At 40.7% G+C, this 27114-nt stretch overlaps 1 protein-coding gene across 4 annotated transcripts; it reads right to left on the reverse strand.

Moving 5' to 3' along the window:
• Positions 1–994: 994 nt before the first annotated feature.
• Positions 995–27114, reverse strand: ERGIC2 (ERGIC and golgi 2). Of its 4 annotated transcripts, none has more exons than XM_075081348.1 (14): positions 27024–27114; positions 21700–21845; positions 19194–19302; positions 18027–18073; positions 16750–16820; positions 15143–15183; positions 14311–14412; positions 12558–12653; positions 10815–10870; positions 9921–10019; positions 8738–8835; positions 4965–5127; positions 3857–3936; positions 995–3085 (listed from the first exon to the last, which is right to left on the reverse strand). In XM_075081348.1, exons 2-14 carry the CDS (start codon positions 21803–21805, stop codon positions 3020–3022), a joined length of 1134 nt encoding a protein of 377 aa, XP_074937449.1. In that variant the 5' UTR covers positions 21806–21845; positions 27024–27114; the 3' UTR covers positions 995–3019. The 4 variants fall into 4 exon arrangements, with proteins under 4 accessions (XP_074937449.1, XP_074937448.1, XP_074937450.1 ...); XM_075081347.1 differs by lacking the exon at positions 27024–27114 and adding an exon at positions 24188–24420; XM_075081349.1 differs by lacking the exon at positions 27024–27114 and adding an exon at positions 22745–23382.

Below are 27114 nucleotides of genomic sequence, written 5' to 3' on the forward strand. Positions count from 1 at the left end.
TTGCCTTTTCCCTTTTTCTAATTAGAAGTCTTTTGCAAAATACATCCAGAAACACAGTAGTGAAGTGTGTTGTCTTAACTCGGACATTTTGCAGCGACTTCTTGTCAACGCTGTGTGATTCTGGCTCGCAGGTGACAGGGCTGAAGGTGGTCTGTCCTGTTAAAAACCCAGCTCGGTATTTCCTCTTGAGCCCTAAAAACAAGTTACCTGAGAAATAACTGCTCCCATCCCCTCCCCACCTCCTGGGGCAGGCACCAGCCTCCCGCGGGGTGCAGCTCAAGGGACCTGAGGGACCCCCGCATCCAGGCATAGCACTCCAGACCTCGGAGGCAGTCCTGCTAAACACAACCTACAGCCCATGACAGCAAAGCCCAAACCAAGACAGCTGGAAACGGGGGAGACCTTTTGTGTGGAAAGACAGCAGAGGGGGACAGGGGAGCCAGAGCAGTCTGCAAATGGCATGCTATGAAGGCATCTTATGAAGGTTAACAATTTCTTCCCGTGTTCCTTCTTCAACACTGTGTAGGAGCCAAAGATAATAATAGATACTTTTGTCCATCTTTCCTGACCCAGAAAATGGTATTTCTCATCTACTATCGCCCTTTCAGAAAATAAACATCACATGAACATCAGGGTTTCCGTTCCCCTTGGGACACCCATTCCTTTCTCTTTCATACTACACTCGCTTTTACACAAACGTAACCCAAAAAAGCCACTGCAATAAACCACTGCTTTCTCTGGAACACCCTTGCATACGCTGGTTAAGCTAATGACAATGTGTGGTACAAGATGAGTGGTACTAGCTGTAACAACCAAAGCTGCTGTGGGGAGAAAGCAAACAGCACAGCAACACAGGTTCAGCTGATCCTGTATTCAATCTGTGACGCAGCATCTCACATTGGGAAGTCGGTGCCCAATTTTCTTCCATTAGCAACCAGCCGTCACACAAGCTTTGTTAGCTTTGTTCTCGATAAAACACCACAAATACACCACATGAGGACTTAAGACACACCAAGCTGCTTGGCTCTTTTATGTGAGAATAGAAAATAACATTTAAGTTCTGGTACAGAAAGTCAACTGAGATCAGTATCTCCCACCAGTCTGTTCCAGGCAGGTAAGAAACAAGTGTTAGGACAAAGGCCAAAGCAGAACCAGTCTGAGCAGAAGTAAGGAAGAAACCTCAGATGGAAATGCCAAAGAGAAATGGGAACCAACACTTTACAGCTCTTGATTTTCTTGCTCACCGAGGACAAGTTTCTCAAGTTGCTGGAGTTTTAATCAGTGTTAAAAAACCCACGAAAGAGAAAACCCCAAACATGGCTGTCGACCCAAGGACCTGGCTTCCTTCAACTTCTGTCTTTCTCAACCATTGAACTGAACAAAGGTCTTTCCTCATTTCCCACATTTTATTTACTATTTCATATAAATTCTCAGCTTGGGAAACCCTTTGCTTTGCATAGCAAATCAGCTACATTATTTACACTGTGCTCATCACCAAGATTCGAGTGTCCTGTAAAGTACATTAACAGAAGTCAGCAAAATCTGACAACACCACTGATCTTTTTATTTTTCCATAATTAGTCTTCTCAATTATAATATTCATTCCATGGTGACTACAGCCAGGGACAGCATCATCTCCTAATATATTATTAAACAAGTTTTGCTGAGAAGGAATCATTAATTTTTCACCCTGGTGAAGTAACTGTTTAACCACAGGTATATGCCAGTAGTTCAGCAGTAAGAGAATGTTTAGTTTCTCGAAGCACCATCTGCATTAATAACATTCATTCTCAATAGCATATTTATAATATAAAACTGATATTGCTCTCACTTTATTTTACAAAAACCTTCATGAATAATAAGGGTCGATTCTGTAGATCCCTCCTCATCATCTGTCTGCAGCAAAATTATTCATATTCCCTGAAGTCACCTACTACCTACCTACTACCACTCCCTGCCTGGGCTGGCAGCCCTCCCGGCTGCCCTGAACTCCGCATTTCTGCAGTATTCAGCTGAACCAAAGCAAGGCAGCTTCTTGCTTTTTCCTCCCCATCTCCAGGATTTACATACCATGCTCGTATACTAGCAGCAGGGGTACAACAAAGGTTCCATCAAAGCCATTTCTTTACCAAGAAAGAGGCCTCCAAAGATTTCCTCATCTTTTGCTAGGGAGTCTTGCCTTTTATCAAAACTACAGTCAAATGCCTTATTTAAAAGGCTTCTTATTCCAAGTCAAAAAACTGTGTACGCTGAAGCCCACTCTCAAGAGTCCTTGGGCACTTCCACATGAACACCAGAAGCAACATTGTCACTGTTGGCGAAGCAGCAGTGTGAAAACAGAGAGGAACTCCTCTGCTCCACATTACATTTCTTCCACTACGGAATGGTGGGACTACAGAAAGGCAGCAGCTATGACCAACATTATGGCTTGGGATCCACCTCACTCCCTGAGTTCTCTCTTGCCTCCCTTCTTCTTCAGCATTTTCTAGGATTGCTCCCCACCTCTAAGAATAACATCTTAGCCCCACCATTACAAAAGAACAAGAAAACCCAAACCCCAGTTCATACACCTAAGAGAGACCCCAGCTCTGTTACTGTCCCCCTTTGCCTGCTGCCCGGCCCCTCCACACACCCCCCTTGTACTCTTTTCCCCTCGCAGTCTGCTAGCCTTCCCAGGCACAGAACCAAGATTGCCAAGGTGCTTCAGTGGTCAATGGCAGTCATCTCAAAGACGTTCAGCTCGACCATGTATACTGTATTGGCAGCAACGCTCTTTTAATCTCCAGAAGATGGTCCACCTCACTGGTGTCACAACCTCCTATGACTCCATGTGCACTCAGAAAGACAAAAATTACACAAATTGGGGGTTTTTTTGTTCAGGTTGTTTTTTTTTTTTTCCTGTAAAGGCTTCATTTTTTGCTGCCCATCAGCACTGTCTCAGCATATTGCACAATGTTTTCTTTATTATAAAAAAGTGTCTTCTGTATCAGGCAGGAAGAAAGAAAGTTTTCTCAGGAGGCTAATGCGTACTATTGTCTGTAATTAGAGGTAAGTGGTTGCTTGTGTGGCCATCAGGAAGTGGGACCTAGTCAAACAAAACCAAAGGGTTATTAATGGCTTGTCCAGAAACAGAATCTTCCCTCCCTCTCCCAAAACACACACTTCTTTATTCTTGGGCATTACTTGCATGCCGTTTGCCTGGTCTCCCAAACAAAAATTAGACGAATCTGTTTGCCTTCCCTCCTCTCCCCCCACTCACATTACCTTGCCAGCTAGCAAATTTCAACAAAATTTAAGAGAAAGGTAGAAGTCTTAAAAGCTACCTACAGGCTTAAATGGGAAAAATGAAAGTAAAAGAAAACCAAGTAGTTGCTAGAGGAGCAACCCTACTAATGCCCAATGAGGGGAAAGGTAAAGACTGCTCAGTTCTTTCACACTGCTTGGCAGTAGCCTGCAGGCTAACCAGCAGCAACACTGAACCCCTGCAGCACACGGTGCCTCTTCTTTGGTCAGGAGGCCAAGCAGAAGAAGAATATGCAGTGGAGACTGACGAGGCCTGGGAAAACATGTAATTTTTGTAGCAATTTGAAAATAAAAAGAATATAGTAAGGACAATGGAGGGAATGTAGCAGAGAAATCTCCAAGAGACTCAGTTTCATTAATGCAGCTTCTTAGAAAACACCTGCTTTCCTTACATGTTTGGTTTTCCAACTATTTTTAAAAGCTGTTGAATCTCTGCTCATATGTACGTCAAGGGGAGGGTTTATTGCAAGCATCTTAAATTCTGCTGGGACTGAGTCCCAATGTTGTCCTTAGCCTCAGGTAGCTGTACCACTTAGAGAAAGTTTTTTCTTACCGATGCAGTTCTGTAAGAGCCCAGTCTGAAACGGCAGAAAATAATTTCTGCTACAAATCTTCCAAAGCCATGTAAAATTCCTGTGATGTCAAACAAGATTTAAGTTGTCACAAGTAGTAAAACCGTAGTATTTATAGAAGTATTACAACAGGATACAGTGCAGTAAACCAGCACGTAAAACATTAAGAAAGGAAACATCAAGAGTGGGAGGAATTCTAACATTCTGAAATGCATCAATAAAAGCAAAGCCAAAGCTATCCAAGCAAGAAAGTTATCAAGCCCTGGATCAGGCTGCCCAGGGAAGCTGTTAAGTCACCATCCCTGGAGGTATTTAGAAGATGAGTAGACGTGGCTCTTAGGGACATAGTTTAGCAGTGGACTTGGCAGTGTTAGGTTTACAGTTGGACTTGATGATCTTAAAGGTCTTTTTCAACCTAAATGATCCTGAGAAATGTAATACCCTCCACCCAGCTTTCACAGGTGAAAATATATTCTGTGGGACAGAAGTATCTACTTTGAAAGAGAGCTCTTAGTTCAAGGTCTCTTTATAATGCTCTCTTCAAGTGAAAGCCAAGAGAAGAAATAACTTGTAATCAAGATACCCTATTATGTCTTGACTAGTAAGTGTATTGTGTCTTTTCATCTTCATTTATTTTCTTTGAAAGAGCAAATCTTGAAGTACATTGACAAGTTACACAAGGAAAATCCTCCCCGTTACTTCCGATGGAAATTTTATCCTAACTTTGGCACTCATTTAGCACTGGATCCCAACTATAGGAAATACACAGAACATCAGTAGCCTGTGTGTATGTGTGTGCATGTGTATACATCTTTATCTATATATATACATCTCCTTGCTCTTCAAGAAGTAAATAAATTACGTTATAGTTACCCAAAAGGAAACACCAACCCCTCAGAACAGCAGAAACAGCATACTGGGACACCAAAAACGAGCCGCTTTCATTGCATGTTTCAGTGCACACAAACAGGCACTCCGTGTTAAACCTGCTTGAGGTTCAGGACTCCGCTGTAATTTACCCATAGCATAATCACCATGACCAAAAAATAAATTCTGGTAGAACTTACGCAGGAAAGCACTGATAGTTACCTGTAGTTGAAAAAATTCCACCAATAATGCCACAGAGCCTCACTAAGAACTGCCAGAAAGGCATGTGTTCTTCTGTCACTGTCACCATAAGTGAACTGATATCATATTTCATGAATATTCCTGACACCCCATGGCTGCCAGCTGCATGGTTAATTACTCTTTCCTGAAAGAAGAGAGAAACACAAGTTAGTCACTTCTTATTAGTCACAAGGAAAACAATCTTAGTCAATGTGATGACAAAGAGCTATATAATCAGAGTTAGCAGTCGACAGAAGACCAGGGAACACAAAAATAACTTTGGCCACTACCTTCTAAAAGTGAAACATCATTAAGTAACAATTCACTTTCCTGGTCACTGGTCTTCTGTGCTGTGTATCAATGTTCACTATCAGGCCCTGGTACTATCCTCACAAGATTTGCTCGCACGGTGTTTTAAACACGGAAGTTTATAACTAGGTTGCTTTTGGTACCTATGAGGAAAAGTGCCACAGTCTTGGTCTAGCCTGTGAATTCAAGTGAGTGGTATATACTGGTATAACACAGTGCCCCAACTCTTCCTACTTTATGCGCTAATATTAATCAGTTAAATCAGGATGAGACCTGCAGAACAGCCCTAGCTATGGCAGTTTTCCCAGACAGTGTACATAAACCTCCACACTGCATATCAGACTCGTTAGGCTTCATCCTCCTTCTTCCTTGGAGCATATCTCTAGATTCACATGCCACAGAGGATTTATTTGCTGGCTTTTAAAAAGTATCAGGGAAGACCTTAGAGTATACCATAATGGAAATTAAGAAGCTTAAGTTAAATTAGACTAACGCCACTTTTCTTTCTCAGTGCACATTTACACATATGCCATAAACCATTGCTTTGATTAAAAAAAAAAAGAAAAAAAAATTAAAATTTCAAAATTCCTGGGGTCTGAAAACTGAATATCAGTATCAAGCCTCTTTTCAAAATATTTATGTCAGTCAGGTAATTTCAGGCAACAGTCACACAGCAAGAAATACACCTCAATAAAAATAATAAACTCACCAGGACTACTCTAAACAGAGCAGATGCCTCAAGTCCTTATTCAAGAACTTGTACAGTTTCTTCTCGTCTGCCCAAATTCTTAAACTAAAAGACCCCAAAGAGGAGAGTTGGCTGCTGGAAATCTCTGTTTTTTAAAAAAAAGATTTCAGAAGAAAGAAAAACTCCTCAATCTTAAGTTCCTTTCAAAAGTTCACTATTATTTTGTTGTTAGTAAAAAGGGTTGATAAATGCACTGCCAGGTAGGTCTGGCTGAAAATATACAAGGGCAGCAGAAAAGAACGTAACTGAGCGAAGGCAAACTCAGCCATGTCTAGGCTAATAAGAGCAGAGAGGACAGACAAGCAAGACTGAACTGAAGAGAAAAGCAATATATCACAGCTCCATTTCACCTGTAGATTTAAGTCTGTGCTCAAAAAAACATGCAGAATACAGTACAAAATAAAAAGCAGAATACCACTTTGGAAAATACAGACTGGGCAACTTCTCCAGTCACCTAGCATAAACCATATTGCTGCTTTTGCTACCAAACCAAAGTAAAAAGGACGCCAAAATAATGTATCAGTGACAACAGGTCACAGAAACTTCGCAATGGTTTAAAAAAAACAAACAAATCCCTAACCAGTACAGAATACTTTCTATATTTCAAGAGCATAACATTCAGCATAACATTCAGGCATACATAGAAGGAAGAGAAGACTAAAGGTAGGTAAGCAGAATCTTGCCATTGGCAAGGGACAAAAAACCACATTTTTTTCTTTGTTTTTCCTCTATTATTTCCCTCAGCCTTATTGGTCTTTTGAGGTCAAATGGTGAAAAAGAATACGAAGTTAAACAGAACACCCAAAACTCCACCCTCGAAATATACATAATTCTTTCTCCGCAAACCGTTTTGGTCTGCTTCTAGCTTCTACTGCTGCAGAAAATTTAACTGTCAGTTGCTAAAACCTAGTGCAAATAACTAGACCTGCATGAGATATCTCAGATAGCAGTGAAGCCTTCCTAGAACAAAATGTTTTTAACACAGATAACACTGTATCTCAAACAACAACAGTGGAGATGATTCTGCCCACACCTTCCAAACACTGCTTCCCAGTCTGCTCACCACTGGCAATTAAACCTCACTGTATTCAAGTTTTGGCCACAGCTAGCTGACCACCTTCTTCCAGGTCTGCATATATGCCTTCTCTTATAAAATAAATGCACTAAGTTGTTCAGTGTTAACTGTTCTTGATAGCCTTTCCCAGCTCATCTGCTAGGGGTATATGGTTTCCAAAGATAAACTTTACAAGCAACGGGGCTACCTATTAAGACAGCAAGAGCAAGCAAGTATGTAATGCCACTTCACCTCCACTATTCACAAGCTTTTGTCCTACGCAAACTGAGACTGCATTGCAACTTTCATAAAAAAATACATCCCCACAAAAAAATTAAAGAGCTAACTAAGGCTGCAGAGTTAATTGAAAGAAACCATCTTTACAGCAGAAGGAGAGAAAAATTTAATACAAGATGAAAAAAATCTAATACGGAGTAAGATGAGCAGTTGACTGATGTCCAGAAGTTTAAGGACTGACTTAGTTGTTGCAGAGATTGTGCAGAGAAAACATGAAGCAGATTGCTAGACCAGCAGGAGATGGGAGTATATTGCATTACGAAATTCCTCTTCATTCTTCTCTTTAATCCGGCTTTCATGAGTTTTAGAGCAAGCCTTTCCCTTCAGCAGTCTGTATGTCCCAAGTTGAACCCCAAGACATCACCTCTATCCTACTTCCCCTAGCTATGTATTTTTCAGAAGCACAGCATGGAATTATGAGGAAATTAAGATTTTTCTTCTCCCTCGCAGAACAGCACAAACTGTATTACAGTAAATAGCCATCCTAATCTCTGAATTTCCTGTCAGCCCAACACTTCCTTCTTACCTCTCGCTTTATCTGTCACTTTTAATTAAACTTCTCGCAAAGATTTTTTTCTTCGGCTTTTGAATAAAAGATCAAAAGAGTTCAGTGTCTGGAAATGAGACATGTAACTGGTACACATAAGGCCACCTTCTTATTTACAGCATTCTTTAAAATTAGTGCTTTATGATTTGTGCGTGTACTATGCTGCAATAACTACTTTTTTTATGGATTCAGAATTAAAAGCCTCTCCAAGCCCAGAAGCAGAAGCTTTCCAGTCTGGAGCATAATTAAAGTTGGTGTTCAACAAAGGTTAAACAAGACAGTTGAGAGACAGATACTTTCTGTGTGATTAGTTTTCCATACCAACTACCTTTGTTTCCATTTCTAACACTCACAACAAAGTTCATGACATTCAAGTGAGCTGTGGTTTTTGGTTTGCTTCCCACACGGATAAAAAGCTAAAGGTGGATTAAATATTTGTAAAGCTACACACAAGATTACAGAACTAGAATTTACACGATTTCACCACCACCTCCATAAGCATTCAGTGAAGTGGAAACGATTGGATATCTATCATTAATTCTAATATCAGACTCCAGATCTACAGATACAACACACTAATGCAAGAACTTAGCACATGTCACCAAGCACATATATTTTACCATCAGTATTACTTTATTTACAGTAAATCTAGTGCACTGGAACATTCTACAAAGAGTCTCTTCACACTAGAGGAGTTCTCAAAACCACGGTACATCTAAGTCTCCGGTTTCATATTCAAGCTTTTGTTAAAGAACAATCATTGTTATATTTGTCTCTGCATGGTTTTCTCTTCTACTTACTCTTTCTGTCACTGAAAATTGATGAGTTTCTGCTGAAATTTTGTACGTATGGAGTTTGGTTGGCACAACTGTGATAAAATATTGGAACATCTGGTTGTCTAGAAGAAAACAAATCTCACTGTTGAATTAAGTACAGAGTCAAAGACATCTGAGGCATTCACAAATATATCAAACAAATAATACTGAAAATAATCAGCTAAGCCATTTACACTAGGGACATTCTCCAAGGAGCCCCAGCACGGCCAAGACTACTTCAGCACCACCTGCATAAACAAAGTTAGTTTCCATCGGCAAGGCCTATGTCACATTTGTACTCAGAGAAATTTATATTTTACCCATGTAATGAAAAGATTCGCTAAGGTCAGGCCACTCAACAGCGGTTTGAAGAGATTTTAGCCACTGTCTACAATGCTGGAAGCCCTTCTAAACTGGTTACAGTTTTTCTCTTGATTAGACAGACTTCTAGAAAATTAGTCTAGAGCAATCAGCATGTTTGTTTATTTATAACTGCTCTGTCTTTGTGCAATTCCCTAAGAGAACAAACATCAATAGACTGAAGCAATTTGTTTCAACTACCCTGAACCATTCTGGCTGGATTAGCCAAAGGAGCAGCTGACTTCGAGACAACAGCAGCTTTAGAAGGGAACTGAAGTCAGGATGAGGCATAGGTAGCTCTGTAAAGCAGGTTACTATACTCCTTTACTTATACATGAGGAAACAAAGCGGTACACAAACCCTTCCTGTAGTAGCCTCACAAAATACACCATGGAAGCAACAAACGAAATACAGGAATAGAGTCCAAGACTCCTGATGACATATTTTTTTTAACCAAATCAGACTTATTTTTGCCTGTTACAACAGTCAGATCTATAATTCTGCATGGTAGCATACTGCTGCAAAATGCTTTGCAATATATTCAGATATACTGTAACTTCAATGTAACACAACTCTGGAAGAAACTGCAAATCAACTTTAGCGAAACAGCAAAGTACAGCAACACTGATATTAAACAGAAATTGTCCATTTAAGATGCCATGTAGATAACTGAACAGTGCACTGCTGGCTACCAATTTTAACAGGACATGGTGTTTGTAAATCACAACATTCATAAAACATGATAATATTTTAAATGGTTATTGGAAAAATATAGAAAACACTGCTTTTTTAAACACACAACACTTACGATCTGAAGCTATTTTTTCTGTCCCATCCAAAGGATTAATAATTCCTGGAATAAGCTCTCCAAACGACAAATGATCTATTCTATGGGAGAAGTTATAGGCTAAAAGACAATACAGAGGAATAAAACATTTTTAAACTATGAGATTCTGTACTTTTCTCAGAAAAAAAGATGCACCCATTTCTCACATTGGAAAACGAATTAGTTAAAATTTCACAACAGGAAATTTCTAGTTGGCCAAATACTGAAGTTATTCTACAGTTCGGGTTCTTGTATGTAAAGGTGTTAAAAAGACAAAAATTTTGTGAAGGAAGTGTACAGAGGAAGCATAAGGCAACTACCAAGTTACTACATTGTCTGATTTTGCAAAGGTATCTAAGTTCTGTAATATTATACACTTGTGTTGACATAAATTCACGGGCAGACATTTGGAGGTTTAACCAACACCAAGTTCATTTTCCACAGTAAGTCACCCTTGCCTCACACTAAGTATGGCAGCAACATGCATGTAGTTTCTATACTTGTAACCTAAAAATGAATTTTCTAAGGACAAAAGTCAGACATTTTTAACCTTATAAAAACAGATTTTGGAGGAAATAGGCAGTTTGGACTGAAATACAGGAATTTCATGTGGTGCCTGTGTTACAACAAAATACATCCACGATTCCCATGTTCTCATTACTGTAGAGGTGGCCTAAAGCTAATATTAAGAGTGTTAAACATACAAAAGCAAGTCACTGCTGAGTGGTAACATTGCAAAGAATATTCTTCACTTTCCTCTACAATGCAACTGCCCAGCTAGAACATCTTTACAACAGCAACATATGTTAACATATGAATAGGAGACAGCAGTCTGAACAAAATGATACTTGTTCACATGGAGATGAAAGAACTTACACTCGTGGCTTACAAGGGCTGCCAAATGTGCGTGGCCTCGGGGGTGTGGTATTGCCCTAAAGAAAGCAAGATACGTTTTATGAAAAATTTGTTTAATGAATCCACACAAAGGACAGTTTTCCTAAACAGCACTATGTAGAAATATTACCTCTCCCCCTCTATTTTATTGAAATACTTTACATAGATATAAAAAATATGTGCATGTATATATATGTACAAACTTTTCTATATATATATAAAAAATGTGTGTATCTCTATTAAAAAAAGACATTTTTACTACTGCCAAGTACAGACAGGCTGAATGACAAGGTACAGGAACATTAGACTCATGAAAAACCTCTCCTACAAAATTAGTGCCTTGCGTTTTCAGAAATGCCAAGAACACATCAAGTTACTAACCTACTAGAAGAGCCACCGAGGCATACCACATGAACTGCAGAACTGCTTAAGAGCCTAATGAAAACTTTACCATACTTGTTCTATGACGAAGCAAGGTATCTGTGTTCTGTATTTGCTCCCTGACTAAGCAAGTTAACTTCATGTCTGGACACCTGTTTGTAGAAAGTACAATGCAGAGGCTGGTAACAGTGTGAAGAGGGGGTTAAAAAAAAGTGCAACTCTGTCTGGGAAGTAGAACAGTGTCCCAGCCACACTTCATTCCTACCAGTCCAGGCAATAACACATAAAACTTTCCCTAGTTAGCTGAAGTAAAATTGTCACCAAATGCATGTAAGTTTTGGACAAACAGAAGGTGGAGTAAGACAATGAGATCAGTCAAGATAGGACTACAGTAAATAACCAGGCGATAAGGTATGAAGGTGGCCAAGTGAGAAAAGCCATTTAAAAAACAAAACAAAACACTATAAAAAGAGAAAGAGCAACTTAGCAGAAGTACAAATATAACAATGAGCAAATGGAAGCAAAGGAAAGCAAAAGCTTATTCAGCGTTGCAGAACTAGAGACAGGAAGAGAGAAGTGATGGCAGTAGATGAGAGGCTGAAACGGTCAGCTCGGAAAAGGGCTTAAGAAGTTGGACATCTAGGGGCAAATCAGAGAGGGGTACAAGACCAGACAGAAGTAACATTTGGACAAATAGCCACACAAAGACAGCAGCTGGAATTACATGTGGATAAATTAGAGAGCACAGATTTCATGCCAAGATCTCTGGTGTCAGCAGTGGCAGCAAGATAAGTGAGGACAGCAGAGCTGGAGAGCACAGAGAAAGGTTAACACAAGTTTCTATGCAGTTAATACCATTGCCAAAGCACATCAGAAACTCTGTCCTCAAATCAAGATGAACTGGCATTTGGCTTCCTAACTATGGTTCTATAACTATGTTATCTCTGCACTGACATGGCACATATCTACACTTCATCCACGTTAGTGAACTGCATACTAGCAGAAAGGAGAAGTTTGGAGGTGAGTACAAGCAGTCCACTCCATGTCATACACTTAATAGAGGACCTATTTTCAAGAGTTTTTATCCTGTAAGACACAGGAATTCATAACCACTACATTGCATGCAACAATGCACTGCATTGTTTTAGTAACTTATGAAGAAATTTGGTTATAACTGTGCAAGAAAAGATACCACATGGAAAATAATACTAAGTAGGTATATAGGAAGGTTAATAAAGCCCAGTCATTAACTCGGAAGTGTAAAAGCACACACACATGCATGCACTATGTGTAATGTAGAAGTCAATTCTTTCGTTTTATTTTCAGGGATTGAACAGAACATACTTGCCCACAGTTATGTGAAAGTTCCCTGCCACTTTATTGACATAGAGATGACCATGAATTCTGCACGCATCTGGAGACTGTAATGAATTATCTTCCCTGTTTAAACAGAAACAACATAAAGAATACTTGAGAATATTCACTAACAGAAATAACAGGAGTACAGTTAGATTTCTTTTTCCTAGCATAAAGATATAGCATTATCATCTACCTCTTCTTGTTGTTGTCTTCTGGAATTATACTTTATATAGTGTGTGTGTGCATGTATATATATATATATAAAGTATATGGGAAGTATACTTCACATATGTTTCATATATATATATGAAACACATCATCTGGAGATGGTTTAAGGGAAGGAATCTAAAAAAGGTCAGTCTGATGAAACCAGTAAGTTTTCGTTCATACTTGTATTCAGAGATCTGGCCTACGAAGCTAACCTATGATACCTGAACATGTGAAAAGAAAACATAAGACCCTGAGCATATCTTGCTGCTCCAGGGCTTTTCCCCCCCCCCCCCCCCCCAATTAGTTCTACCAAAAAAGGCTTGTTGGGAAAGTTTTAATGCTACCATGAACATAACAAAATATATTAGTCATGTTAACAACGCTGTAGCAGGAACAGCTTTCAACATTTCTTTTTTATGAAACCTTCCTCTTCCCACACTTGTTAGGATGTCCACAGCTCAGAACATATTTCCAAATCTGCTCCTTAGAGGGAAATGGAAAAAAAAATTTTTAAACACATCCCAAGCATAAAAGCCATCTCAAATAGTTCACTGACAAGTATCAGAGAAACAGAAGGACTTAATATGAAGACATCAACTAAATGAGAAAAAAAGATTTTTTGAGCCCTCTTTAGCCTTGCCTTAGGAGGAAAGCATGTATTTAGTCCTCCAATAGGGAGACTATAACATCAGAAGCACACATCTTTTTGGTGGTTGTTTTGTTTTATTTATGCCTTGCCTTTGTGGGTTTTTTTGTTTCTTTGTTTTTAAGGGGAAAGTAATTTCAGCTTTCATGTAGAAAGCGTTTTCCCCTGGAAAGAAGAAAAAAAAAATGATGTAGCATCTAGATTCAGGCAGACCGAGCCTTCTGTGCTTTAGTCTCTCAGTATTTTGAGGGTAGCTAGAATAAGATGTAAACAGCAAGGTTTCTCCACACAATTTTAACAGTGCTATGTTAGACCAGGGCATTTACTAACAAAACACGTTTTTATTTAAAGGTTAGTTCTTTTAAAATCATGAAGTACTAAGTCACAGCTAATAGCTGGACTTTTTTTTAAGTCACTGGACAGAAAGATGTTCTTTCATTTAAAAAAAAAAAAAGCCTTCTGTTTAGTATTGCTTTGGCATTACTAATTCACATTAAAAAGGAACCACCAGATAAAATGCACTAAAAAAGCTGTGTGTACACATTTCTTTGTGTGTCTGTATTATGTAAATATATATATGTATGAAAACACACACAAAACCTGGAAACATTCTCCAGGTTGGAAACCCCAGAGGTTTTCATAAAACAACAGCTCTCCAAAGCAAGTATCAAGTACACTATTTTAAAATGCAATGAAGAGCAGTAAGGTCTTCTTTTCTTATCTTCTGGGGGGGCGGGGGTGGGGGTGGTGTATGGAAATCATAACCACAATGAAATGTGAAGTCTAATTAGATATTAGTTATAATTGTATTATATTGATAATTATATTATTAATTAGGCGGGGGAGAAGGGAACGACAACACAACATCCTAGTTTTTCTTACCGTGGCGGCAGTGCTGTAGAAGCACTTTTAAAAGCACTTTTGAATATCACATCTTGAAGAGAGTGTTCTTCTTGCAGTCTACTCTGAATTAGCTGCAGCATCCTAAAGATTACACAAACAAGTGTGAAAGCATGCAACAGTAACATAGAAAATAACTTCACAATTAATTATCACCTTCAGGTTATAAATCAAGACGTTAGGAAGGTTCATGTCAGTATTAAAACGTTACAATAGTCTTTGAGAATTATATTCTATGCAGCGCTTAAAGCTCTGGTGTTCACAGCAGTATGTTGCCAAAATACCAAAACCAGCCAGACTCCCAAATAAGCTTCAGGTTCTATTACAAGACTATCACTATAGCAATCACACACATAACCAAGCTACTCCAGTTGAAGTGATAAACAGTGTTTCAATTCAGTTCTATGAAAGACTCAAAATCATTTGCTTTCACAAGAACATGCCAATTTGTTACTATGGTTCAGCTTTGACATTTAGATATCAAGCTATCTGCATTACGCATCTGAACCCGTAATTAAAAGTCATGCTACCGAGTGTTCATTTGGAAACATAAGTTGAATGAGTCCATACATCTTGGCTTGCAACTGCATGACCCAGTTCCACAAGTAAGTACCAAACCAATTTTTTCCATAACAGAGATCTCAAATCATGAGACAAGCAAAGTAAATTAATATCTTTTCACAGGTTTGCACCTTAAATTACAAGCAGGAGCTGTTAGACCCAAAACATAGTTCTGTCATGTGACCCTAGTGTACCTCAAAGTCACTTCCAGTACAAATAATACAAACCATAGACATGCATCTCAGTGCTTTACCTTTGCCATTCTTTTTGTTGTGGGCTGAGATCAAATACCACCTGAAACAAAAATAATACATCTAATAAAACGTGCAGGAGGCGCTCAAGTCCCAACCATGAAACTCCGAAGAGAATTGAGGCGTGGGAAGGGGTGGGGACTTAAAATCAACTTCACACTTGCTACAACATACTGGAGTTTGAAAGGACTTTGCACTTTGAATAACACATTTAGTGTTCAAGTATGGAAATTTCTGTCCCTTCCCGTACCGGAATTATTCACATGTTTGCATTTATAACTTCATCATCTTTTCCTAAAGTTCTTGTAATTTGAGTCAGCTGTCTTTGCACTTCTAGCCTTTGACTAACATGGACTAGAAGAAGCAGTGAGTGGCAATTTCATTCTAAGTGATATAACTGACATGCATGGTTTTGATGCAAACAGCAATGAAGCAAGCAGAGGAGCAATCTTTAAAAGACAAGGGTCCAGGTGCAGACTGTTTATTTCTAGGCTCAACCCACACTGAGCACTTCTTTAAGACAAGCTACAAGACCTGCTATACTTCAATCAGCACAAGAATATCACCAGTAACACCTGTGCACTGAATTCAAACCTATGTGTTGTTAATGCCGATGTACTCCAGACAGTAAATTCAATTGCAATTAATGCTCAAACCTACCCAGAGCTATGGCCAAAAGAGATCAAGTACGGGAAGTTTTCTCTTTCTAAGATCATAATAATCACTGGGGCAACTGCTAGCATGCAGCAGCCAGAGCAGCGCAGAGATGACTGTCCAGGCAAAAAGAGGAAATGTTCCAAGGAGCACAAACAAACAAAAACAAGCTCCTTCCCCTTCCTCAGCACGTCCTTCCATTCAGCCATCTCCTCCTGCTCACATGCACAAGTAGGAATTTGGGCAAAACTGTTATAATTTGGAGTATGGTTCAGTTATTGGAGAGTGTAATAATTACAGCAGGAAGTTACATTCTCTAATAGGTTTTCTGTAAATGATAAATTACTTTCACATAGCATAATGACTTCAAAGTTCATTGTATTATGCAAGCAAAGCCACTTTAAGAGCATAGGCTTACACAGTCCCAGGGCCTTCAGTTCACAACACAGCAATTAAAAGGATACTAACCCAATTTACAAACTTTAATGCCATCCTGTATTATAAGGATACTGTGGTGACTTTCTACCCCTTTTTAGAATCATAGTATTCTTCTGGTTAAAGAGCAGTTACATCAATTCTCTTTTTATGACAGCTCTGAGTTTTCCTTCCATATCAAATACTGTTGGCATTTATCCCTAGAATTTGCACATGTAAAAATAACTAGCTGGAGAAATCACTAGTTTGTTAAGAAGCACTGATCTGTGAGCCTGCTGTGTTTAAATCTGCTGTATTTGCAGAGAGTGAACACACAGAAATCCCAATGCTAGCCTTTTTCCCTAGTAGGTTCCTGGGGTAAGCACCGCAGACCTCACTCAAGGATCAGACAATACTTGGGGAGGTTCTGCGCAACCCATTTGTGGGGAAAAAAACACAACTGAGGAGCACTGCTGGGCTGGCTTGCTCATCAAGTGAAGAGCAATTTACTTTTTAAATAAAAAGGTAAGAATCAACTTACTGGTTCATAGATTAGCCCATCTGCAGAGGCGACCATTGTTTCTGCTAAATCCAGAACATCAGCCCCCACATCTATTTTATAGGGAGAAAAATACTGAGTTATACAGATGATCATAAACAAACAAGCTCAAGCTGAAATGAAGTTTCACAATACAGTGGTAAATTTTCAGAATTAATTACTGTTCCTTGTTAACGAAGTCCAAACCAAAAGAAAAACAAATCTGTCAAGAAGCAGATTACTGGGAGATAGGGGAAACCAGAGAATCCTACTTTCCAACCTCTCACATCAGAGCATCATCAACTGATGCACAGTGACAGAGAGACAAGCTTTTCAGATTTGCAATATTCTCTCACTGATGTAACATCTTCAGAGATGTTGTAGGAACCACATACACAAGCTTTCTAGGATCTGCTATGCAGAGATGTTTTTTCACATTCCATAAGCACTGAATCCAAAGCAAGACTAGTTAAAAAAGAGGATAAAGTTTAGGTTTTTTCTCAAATTTAAAGAAAATAAAATTTAAATCAGTATTTTCAAAATTTGTTATGCTTACTGGAAAATACCAAGAAGATTTTAAAAACACAAATTTTAAGAGTAAAGAAGGGATGACTTGTGAATTAATACTTGCGAGACAAACACAAAGTGCATGGTACTGATGAGCCATACAACTAATGCAAGGTTTAACCTTGCCAAAAAAGGGATTCTTGAAGATTTTCTTGCATTCCTGGTAGTAGTAGCATTCTCCCTCTTTCTCAGTCCAGGACAACCAACACCAGTCCGTAAAAACAATAGTTCATTTCCTAAATGATGTCAAAAGAATAGTAAGCGTTGCCTTTAAATGGGAAGGCAACCATACGTTCATCAGAAGGATGAAATTACCTGATGGTTCCAGTATTGTTAAACAACAGACCAGGTTAACATTTGCCAATTTCATAAATAAATACAAGTTGTGATATATTTCTGCTGCTGAGTTGTGTCTCACAATGAGCTTTTACAATATTCCAGCTAGAGAGAGACTGGAACAACAGATCCTTTTTTAGCTGAAAGACAAAGCAAAGTTCTGCAAGATACGGACGAGACAGCATAAATACTTTTCTTCACATGTCCTATCAGTTCTATCAACGAGTCATATGCCATCAAGATCTCTACAAACTATCAAGATCAGAAGAAACCTCACTGTTAGAATATTCTGAACAATATACGACTATATTACAAGTAAATGCATGCTCTAAAGAGCCTTTCAAGTGTTTCAAAACTTTCACCAATGGAATACTTACATTGACACCTCATGGCAACTGTAATATCAATATTGATTCTTAACTTACTGGAAAGAAAAAAAGGCAAAAAGCTAATAAGTAACACTGAGTACAAGTATTAAGAGATACATTACTAAAATTCTCAGATTACTTGCTGAAACAGAGTCAAATAACAAAGCTTACATCAATAAATATAAACTGAAGCTGTTTAAAGTTTGGGTGAACTAAGATGGACTTTTAATTATTAAAGCACTGATGACTACTCATAATTTAAGAGATAAAAGCGTTGGATATCCCTGTTGAATTTTACTATGAAACTCCTGACAGATTTTTCTGGAAGTATTACTGGCCCAAGAGTTTGTTCAACTCTTATTAAGTTTTTAATTTTTCACACTTTTTTTTCCACACAACAACAGTGCAATAAGTTTCACAGAATGCAGTGGATCAGGACAACATAGGAGTTACAAATTTCGAACTGAGGAAATATTTGAGCACCTTCCTCCTCCAATTAATAGTCATAATGTTGGCTTGTTACCACAGCAACTAGTCAAACAGCTTTTGAAGTTATTTCAGTTCCAGATGTATGATATTTAAAGGTGTTCAGTGCACAAGATCTCCACTAACTTCACATGGACTCATGGGTGCCTCACCACCTCAGGAAGAAAGGCAAAGGCAGCCCAGGCAAGCACAAGAAACAAAAAGCAAACATCTTCAGCTAATCTTGGAGGCTGTAACTGCAGACAAGGTAAATAGCAACCTCTAGACAGTGCAGTCAAAGTTCTGAGTGCTTAGGGTTCACTTCCACCAGCACAAAGTATAATGGCAATATACTGGCTGTATAAAGTAGAATAAGCATGATGCAAATCTGGTGGGTTTGCGTAGCTGATGTTGAGTTACATATTTGAGTGTCCTCTGAATTGTTAGCAAACAATTACTCAGGGGACTCCACCAAACAACCTATATTATTTTGACTACTTCATTGCAGAAACCTCAATTTCTCCTCTTTGTAGGTTCCAGAAAAGAAAAAACTCAAATCAACTAAACAGAAGAAAAATCAAGTCCCTTTAGTATTTCATTTTTAATTTCAATCCTAGATTGCTTGCAAGTCACATGAACATTTTAGATCTATTCTGTCCTGAAGTGCAGAAAACTTAAATTTTAAAAGGAATTATAATGAATAAAAATTACCTGGTAAAATCCTTGTCTACTTCGTATTCATATTTCATCCATGTGTCCCGATATACTGTGAACTCCATTATAGTCAGGAAAGCTATCGTTGTGAATGCTATCAGAGAAACTGAGTGGTCAAAAGAAAAACAAAAGTTTAGATTGTGGGAAATATTATTCAGAAACATAAGCAGAACAAAATTCTAACATTACAAAATCTGAGCATTACCAGTACAATACTGGTATCTTTGATTCATAAATCCATCAGCTGTTCTTAGAAAAATGTTTTCAGATCTATAGTATTTGCTTTTACGTAGCAGGGGAAAAGGACAAGTCCTACCTTTGCAGCAAGAAAGAACTTTTTACATTAAGTACAGTCAAATACTAGAGTGATGAGGAGGTTGTGAAATCCCTATATGGAAGATTTAGCAACAGGCTAGATCCTCCTCCGCATATAAAACAAAATGTCCCTAAATCACTGTGAGGGATGGTCCAGGCAAACTCAATCCTAAATTCAAGCACAAAAGAAGGAGAAGGTGCACCTTGAAGTCCCTTCAAGCCTCCACTAGTCCACAACCTAAGTTCTTATAAATTTTTTTGTATCTAGTTTTAGAGCCAAGAAGCTAGCAGAGAAGAGAAGTAATATATAGTATATGCGCTGTCCCGCTAGAAAAAGGCACCCTGGTTATATTACCGTGCTCCAGGCTTTGGAAACCTACAGGCTTTACAATGAATTTCCATAAGCATTCCCAACATTCATAAGTCAGGACTCCCACCCCAACATTTCAAACGATTCTCCCTCTGGCGATAAGCAACACGTAGCTATCCATTCTACCAACAGCTAAATAAGTGAAGAATTGATTTGAAATTATTTTTAGGAAGAAAACTAATTGGTATATTTTAATGGTATATGTGCCTCACTTATCTCTAAAGCGGCCTATTCATCACACTTGAAAAGCTGTACAATGCAAAGGGGAGATCATCCTGCTGCACATAGTCAGAAACATAGTAACAGACGCACAGAAGCACCTGCTACACCCCTTTTATTAAATCATCCTTAAGTTGAAAAAACTTCAGTTATGGAGCACAGCAGTGATTTGTTCAGCTTATTGACAGCGTATGTTTTCCATCTGCATTCTGTGGAGTACTTCTATGGAGTCTGTGAAAGGTCTGTGGAGCCTTGGTATATTTTCCATCAGAAAACAAGCCTGGCCCTTTAATCCTGAATGAAATGGGAATATTATGTCAAAATTTTATAATGGCATATAATAAGACAATCAACCCTATATTGCCATTTATAAGGTTACTGGGATAAACCAAAGAATGCTAAAGTAATTTCTGGTGTTGAAAAATCCTTAAAGAACCCTTTACCAAAGTCAAGTTCTCATGAAGGATGGTGCTACACTACAAAAAAGGATTTTTTAAGCATTTATTGTTTTTCTAAGAATTGCAACAGAAGAATAACTCGCTTCCTTTCTCAGGAACTGGGACTAATATTACAAAGTTATTTAATCAGCTCTTAGAGATTTTTTTTTAGACAATAATCCTTTAATTATTAACATTGCAATTCAGGAAACACAACAAAGTAATACAGATCCTTGTGACACTTCTGCGCAAGTGGCATAATGACTTCAAAGGCTTATCTGTAGATTGCAATTGCTTCTTGTACTTTTTAGTCAACTGAGTTTCAGAGGTAATCACATGAGAGAGATTTTTGTCCTCCATTTCAAACTTACCACTAGCAGTTTCCTATCTAACTGCAAATAATTCCAACAGTCCAATAGATGAAGTCACTATTTCCAGATCAGGCTACCTCTCCCCCAACCCAACTTACAGACACAATTTTCTGTCCAGATACATATAGTAAAGGTACTTCTTGCAGCTACAGCTTTTTGAGAGAAGCTGAAATGACCAATAAGGACAGTACAAGCATGTGCCCTGGAGTAAAGTGTTTAGTTCTTCAAAGGGCTTTCCTTACTCTTAAAATCAACTACACCTTCAAGACAAAAAGCTTTAGAAACCTGCTCTTCATCCCAATGTTTAACTTAGCCAGTTCTTAAGACACCACTGGAGAACGTTTTTCCTCTTTTATGAAAGCATAGAGCTGAATCCAACCTGCATTTCAGTTCATGCTGATACAGCCTCACCCAGAAACCCCAAACAGAGAAAAGTGCTTAGGAAGAAACCAAAAGAGAAAGTTTTATTGCAGCTTTCCCTCAGTGCACTTCCAGTTATAACTGGTTAGAAGTTTTTACAGTGAACCTTTACATTGGTTGGAGTCTTACCAGTTTTACACAAATATCTCCCATGCAATGACTGATGAATGCATCTATTTGGATAAGATACTACGTCTTTACTTGAAGGAGATGTGCTCTGTCAGTCCACAAAAGCAATAAGAAACCAATTTTGGCCAGTTTCAAACGAACACAGATGCCTGCCTCCCTCCTATTGAAGTTTCTATTCGCAGAGCATTCTAGACTAAGCTAACAGCCAACATGAATCATGGCAGCATCTCAATAAGGCCTACCTGTGCCTCCGCTCGCTGTAGTCTCCACATAGCTTTCAGGAACCTTTGGAAAGGCATCCAATTCTTTCATCAAATTCAAGGTCTTCTTCCGATTCAGTCGCCTCATCTTCAGCACACTCCTCCACTTCCTCCTTCATATATTCCCTCTAATTTGAGAATAAATTGTGATTAAAAGACACAAGCAATATTACTCAAACCAACTAGCTATAATTATAAAACAATGATCAGACAATTAAAACCTAAGAAATATGTTTTCAAGAAACATGTGCTGGGCAACTGGATGGTCACACTTACTTCAAGAAAACTGTTAAAATTGGCCTGGACACTGCTGCTTATATTCCTGCCACATCCAGCACGTTCACCATTTAATTAATATGACTAATTTCTTTCTCAGTTAAATTCTTATTGGTATTGGATATATTTAATTTTAAATTAAAAAAAACAAGCTCAGTCCTGAAGCAAGCTTGCTAAACAGACCTGGCAATGCATGGAAGTCACTGACTTAGCAGAGAATATCTAATTGGCTGCATAAACTCAGGAGGATGTCAAACTGCTCTGGGCTGCTATATTCAGCCAATGTGGGCACATACTATATGGTAAAGGAAATTAAAAAGTGCATTTCACATTTTCACAGCTATAGAATTTTATGGTCATAATAAAATTAGCATTTTTTTCCTCTACAGAAATGCTCCCCAAAGCAAATTAAGCACCACATCCTAGCTCCATCCTTCAGAATCCCTTTTGTCCATGGCATGATCTCTGCTCCACTTGAAGCCGTTGATACATTAAGCAGCAGGATGCTGAGAAGGAGCCTGCCCAGCAAATACTCTTAAACTGTTTCCAAATCATGCAAATACGCTCACAACCCGGTCCCGCCAATACGCTGCATGTTTTAACAAGTTGGCACTGCTGTTCTCCTTCTGAGGAAATGCTGCACTTTGCCCAGAATTTCTGAAGCTACGAAAACTATCATGCAGTTACTGTATTCTGAGAATACGTCATATTATCGTCCCCCATTTAAAGACATGAAGACAGGCACGCTAACCTATGCTGCCAACATGCGAGATGGCCCTCACCATCATCTTGTAGAAAAATCTGTTAACTCATCTCCCCTGTTTCAAAAGCACATCAAGTCTCCAGTGAGTCCTGGTGAAATTGCCCAAGAGCTATTCCCTGCTCTGCCCCTCCCTGGTGCTGAGCAGGCTTCGTCCTGTGCAATAACAAAGGAATAGGCTTTATTGGAAATGGAAGTTATTGGAAATGGAAGTTCACACGTGAAGAATCATGATCTATGCCTGCAATTTCCTCACTGCACAAATTTGCTTCAGACCTTAGTGAAAGGATCAGACCCTGCGCTTGGCAGAAGCATCAGTCAAGTCAGCCTGCAGAGACCAACAAAATGATACTCTGTGTGTGGCAGAGGATTCAAAGTCCCCCACAGTTAAAGTGGGCTGAGAAGATGGGTGCTGGAGCAGAATTTCGATTACACAGCATAAAAAACGAACAAAAAAAAATCAGGGAAGCAAGGTCCTGTCTTTCCTACACTACATAACCGTATTTTACAGAATTAACTCCACATAGCATAAGGAAAATTCGGAAAACTTGGGAGCACAGATATGGCAAAGCAGCTGCCTGGACACAACACCCGGAGCCATACCATTCCTCAGCACAGAGGAAACACCCGCGGGGGTTGCGTGCTATCCTACACAGACAGCACGGTTAGCACCGTTTCATCTTCCCCGTGTCTCCTCTGCTATCACGTGTAGGAGCACACCGTATGGAGATACAAGATAAACCTCGAGAATTTGAGCGCGCCTTACTAAGAAACTTTCTAAATCATCCTGCATCAGCGAGTAGGCGGATTTTTGTAATTTAGAAGAACCCAAATTCTTCATGTGTTTCTTTAGCCCCACATACACAGATTCACTTTCTGTTACGAACTGAGAAGGACATCCGATACCCTCCCCGGTGCCCATCTCAATACACCTTACCTCTGAAACACCAAGTATAAAATTTGGAACCCATTACTACGCAAGTAACATATTCTGAATCCAAAAGCAAAGTCAATTTAAAAATTAGTACAAGCTAAGAAGAGGAAAAAGCACACGCCTGGAGCCTGGAGCGCCCGCTCGAAGCGGCCGGCGGCCCACAGCCACCGGAGGGGCTCGGGCAGTTCTCGCTCACTCGGACAACGTGGAAGCGACGCCGTTACCGCCGCCGCTGCGCGCCTGAGCACCCACCCCCACCCCCGTGGGCGCACCCGGCCCAAGCCCCCCTCGGGGCCTCGCACCCAGCGCCGGCCCGGCTGCCCCCGCCGAGGGCGGCCCCGGGAGGCGGCCGTCAGCTCCCAGCCCACGCGCCCGTGCGGGCCGCGGGCGCTCCCGGCCGCCGCCGCGCTCAGGCGGGCGCGGGCCCCGCAGCCAGGCGCCGGCGTGACGGGACGGGGCAGGCCGCGCCGCCCGCCTCGCCCCCGCCCGCCGTGCCCTACCTCTCGCTTCTCTCGCCGTTACCCAGCGCCGCGGGCGAGGCCGGCTGGGGGGGAGGAGCCGCAACGCCCTGAACGGCGCCCGCCTCGCTGACCATGGCAGCGCGCGCGGCCCGCGGCGGGCTCGCTCCTCCACCGGCGCCTGGCGGCGGCGGGAGGCACAGGCCGGCGGGAGCGGCGGGCGCAGCGGGAGCGGGAGCGGCGCCGGCGCCTCGCCCGCCCCGCCGCGCATGCTCGCCGCCCCCCCGGGCATGCGCCGCCCGCCGCCGCCGCCGCAGGACGACGGGGTCGGCCGGGTGGTGGGGGGCTGGCAGGTCCGGGGCCCGCCGCGCCGGCAGCGACGTCGTGCTCCGGCGGAACGGGGGGAAGCGGCGGACCGGCGGGATCGAGTATCCCCAAAAGCAAACGGGAAAAGCACCATCCCCCGGCGTGCCGGTGGTCTCGCTGCTTCAGGCACTATGGGTGTAAAGCGGGCAGCGCTCGAAAAGAAGCGACGTCTGCCCTCAGATTAACCAAGCGGGAAAGGGCTTTGAGGCAGCGGGCTGCGATAGAGCGGACAAACAGGTTGTCAGCTCGCAAGCCAGCCCTGAAGTGAAAAAAGTAAGAGGGATGATTTATGCCCAAGCCTCTGTTCTTTTCCCTGTGTTGGTGGAGCTAATAAAAAGCCACTGCCTCTCACCACAGACCTGACCCCTTAGCAGCAGCACTGCTCATTTATCTCAGATTTTTCCTTGCAACTGCAGCAATTCATTCTCCTCTGGCCGGTGTCCCCTGAAGTCCACAACTGCGCTGCCACCAAAAGGGGCTTACAGAGCGGGTGATAGTGGGGGTATGTTACCCTCCTGCCATCGGCCGCAAGCTCACAAGCAGCTGGCCCAACACGGACATCTTCCTACAGCCAAAAGGGGAGCTCTCCAGTATCTTTTGGGAGGTACCACCCTCTTGGGTGACATCAAAATTATTCAAGGAAAAGTGCTCTGTATAAGATTTTTTAAAAATTTTTTAAAACCCATGATACCAAACGTTTATATTCACAGATCAGAAAGGAGACTGAGGACTCCAGTATTTTTTTATAACGAGGCAAGCAAATAAGACTCACACCCCAGAAACAGAAAGGTATGAGTTTCACAGCATTAATACAGATTTACTCTTTTAATAGTTTAGAGGAAGAAGTAGATCCATGACAGTCTCAAGTGGCATGCCAAAGTAGATACAATTTGAATAAAACAACTGTTTGTCTGGGTATCTACATTTGAGAAGAAAAGGAACCTGAAAATGAGAAATTAGTATGAACAGATTCAAAGAGCATTTTTTGCTTTTTAGGGATAGGCAGACAGTGGGTTTCAAGGGAGGAAAGAAGATACAGCAACACGCCGATGTTCCCACTGAATTCTGATCAGTCTGTTTTAATCATTTTGGCAGCTATAATAACAACTGGATCAGAGAGCCAGAAGAGTTAAATAACCAGGCCAAAAATATGTTTATCTGTACATTTGTTTCCTCATCTCAGAAACAGCAGACAGCTTTATCTATAGCACTTAAAGCTCTTATATTGACATGCCAGTGGTCGCAGGGTATAACTCAGCAGCCAAGGATTTTGCTGGCTAAGCCCTATTTTCCCTTGAAATGCTCTCAGCGCTGAGGCCTGGAAAGAACAACCGATAGATCTGCTTATTAGCCGTGCGTCAGAGATGCTCAACAGATGTTCTCACAGGCTGTGAATTAAAACAATCCAATCTTCTCACAGAGAAAAATGGCTTGACATCAGTGCTCAATGCCACACTGAGATGTCCCTTATAGAGGAGAAGTGGCATGGGACAAAACTGCTTGCAGCTTTGCACCGTTATAGTAATATTTTTAACTACGGATGTCTCCATAGGATTTTATGAGAGGAAACACAGCTAACATTTTTCAGAATTTAAGAAAAATAGAGACAATTATATACTTATAACACTGTGCATTACACCGACACTATATTTGACTGTACCATGCTAAACTGACACAACAGTGACCACACTGTATCGGTCAAGTACCAGACTACTCTCATTCAAACTGTGCTCCTTTCCTTATGCCCCTGCGTGTTAGCTTTCTGCTCTCCTGATCACACCTCAGTAGTGGCAGCCTATAAGCACCTGCCAAATGACCTTTGGGAGCTGAAGGCAGCAGGGAAGGAGGAAAAAATCCAGCTGTCAACTGCAAGCCACGCAGGCAAGCCAAGGGGCAGCCCCTCAGCTGCTGCTTTATTCCATTTCGCTATGGTATATAACAAGATCCCGAAGTGCCTTGAACCTTGAGCGCAGTCATCTAAGTAAAAATACAACTGCTTTGCCAAAAAACCCAGCACTTCTTAACAGTGGCTGTTTATGAAGTCCCTTGATGTGTGCAAAGAGGGGAAACCACAACAGATGTCTCATATCCGTACAGTTTAGCAAAATGCAAATGAAGCAAGACCAAAACCCAAAAAAATTTCCAGGAATATTAGGCTATGAAGCACATTGATATCAAAGACAGTGACAGAGAGGACGGTAGACCAAACAAGAGGAGCAAATGTAAACATGCAGTTTCCCCATCTGCACTTCAACCCACTTCAGTGTTAAATTGCTGGAAACCGTATGCAAGATACACAAAATTAAAAACCTGGCTAAAGCATTTCGAGACTAAACCCAGGCCCCCATCATTTGCTGCTGCTACAGTCGCCTGCACAGGTGCTTCACCACGGCTGAAAAGGCGCCTGGAAACTGTTAGCGAGAAAGCGCAAGAGAAACGGGCCGGGGTGACCGGGGATCGAGCGGGAGGGGACGGAGGCAGCGCGAAGAGTGGGAGAGAGCAGCCACTTTACCGGAACGTGGAAGCATCGAGGTGGCATTTAGGAAAAAGGAGGAAATACAGGTGCAAAAGAGCAAATATGGAGATGGAGGGGTGGGAGTGGC

Source organism: Phalacrocorax aristotelis, chromosome 1 (assembly GCF_949628215.1).
Source record: "Phalacrocorax aristotelis chromosome 1, bGulAri2.1, whole genome shotgun sequence".
Classification (NCBI taxonomy): Eukaryota; Metazoa; Chordata; class Aves; order Suliformes; family Phalacrocoracidae; genus Phalacrocorax; species Phalacrocorax aristotelis.

Excerpts from the sequence above, each read along its gene's own strand:
- ERGIC2 (XM_075081348.1), bottom strand. The coding sequence starts at position 21,805 with ATGAGGCGACTGAATCGGAAGAAGACCTTGAATTTGATGAAAGAATTG. Across the intron at positions 10,871-12,557 it reads TTTCACATAACTGTGGGCAA|GGCAATACCACACCCCCGAG; the intron begins GTATGTTCTGTT and ends TGCTTTCTTTAG. Across the intron at positions 3,937-4,964 it reads TGGAATTTTTTCAACTACAG|GAATTTTACATGGCTTTGGA; the intron begins GTAACTATCAGT and ends TTGACATCACAG.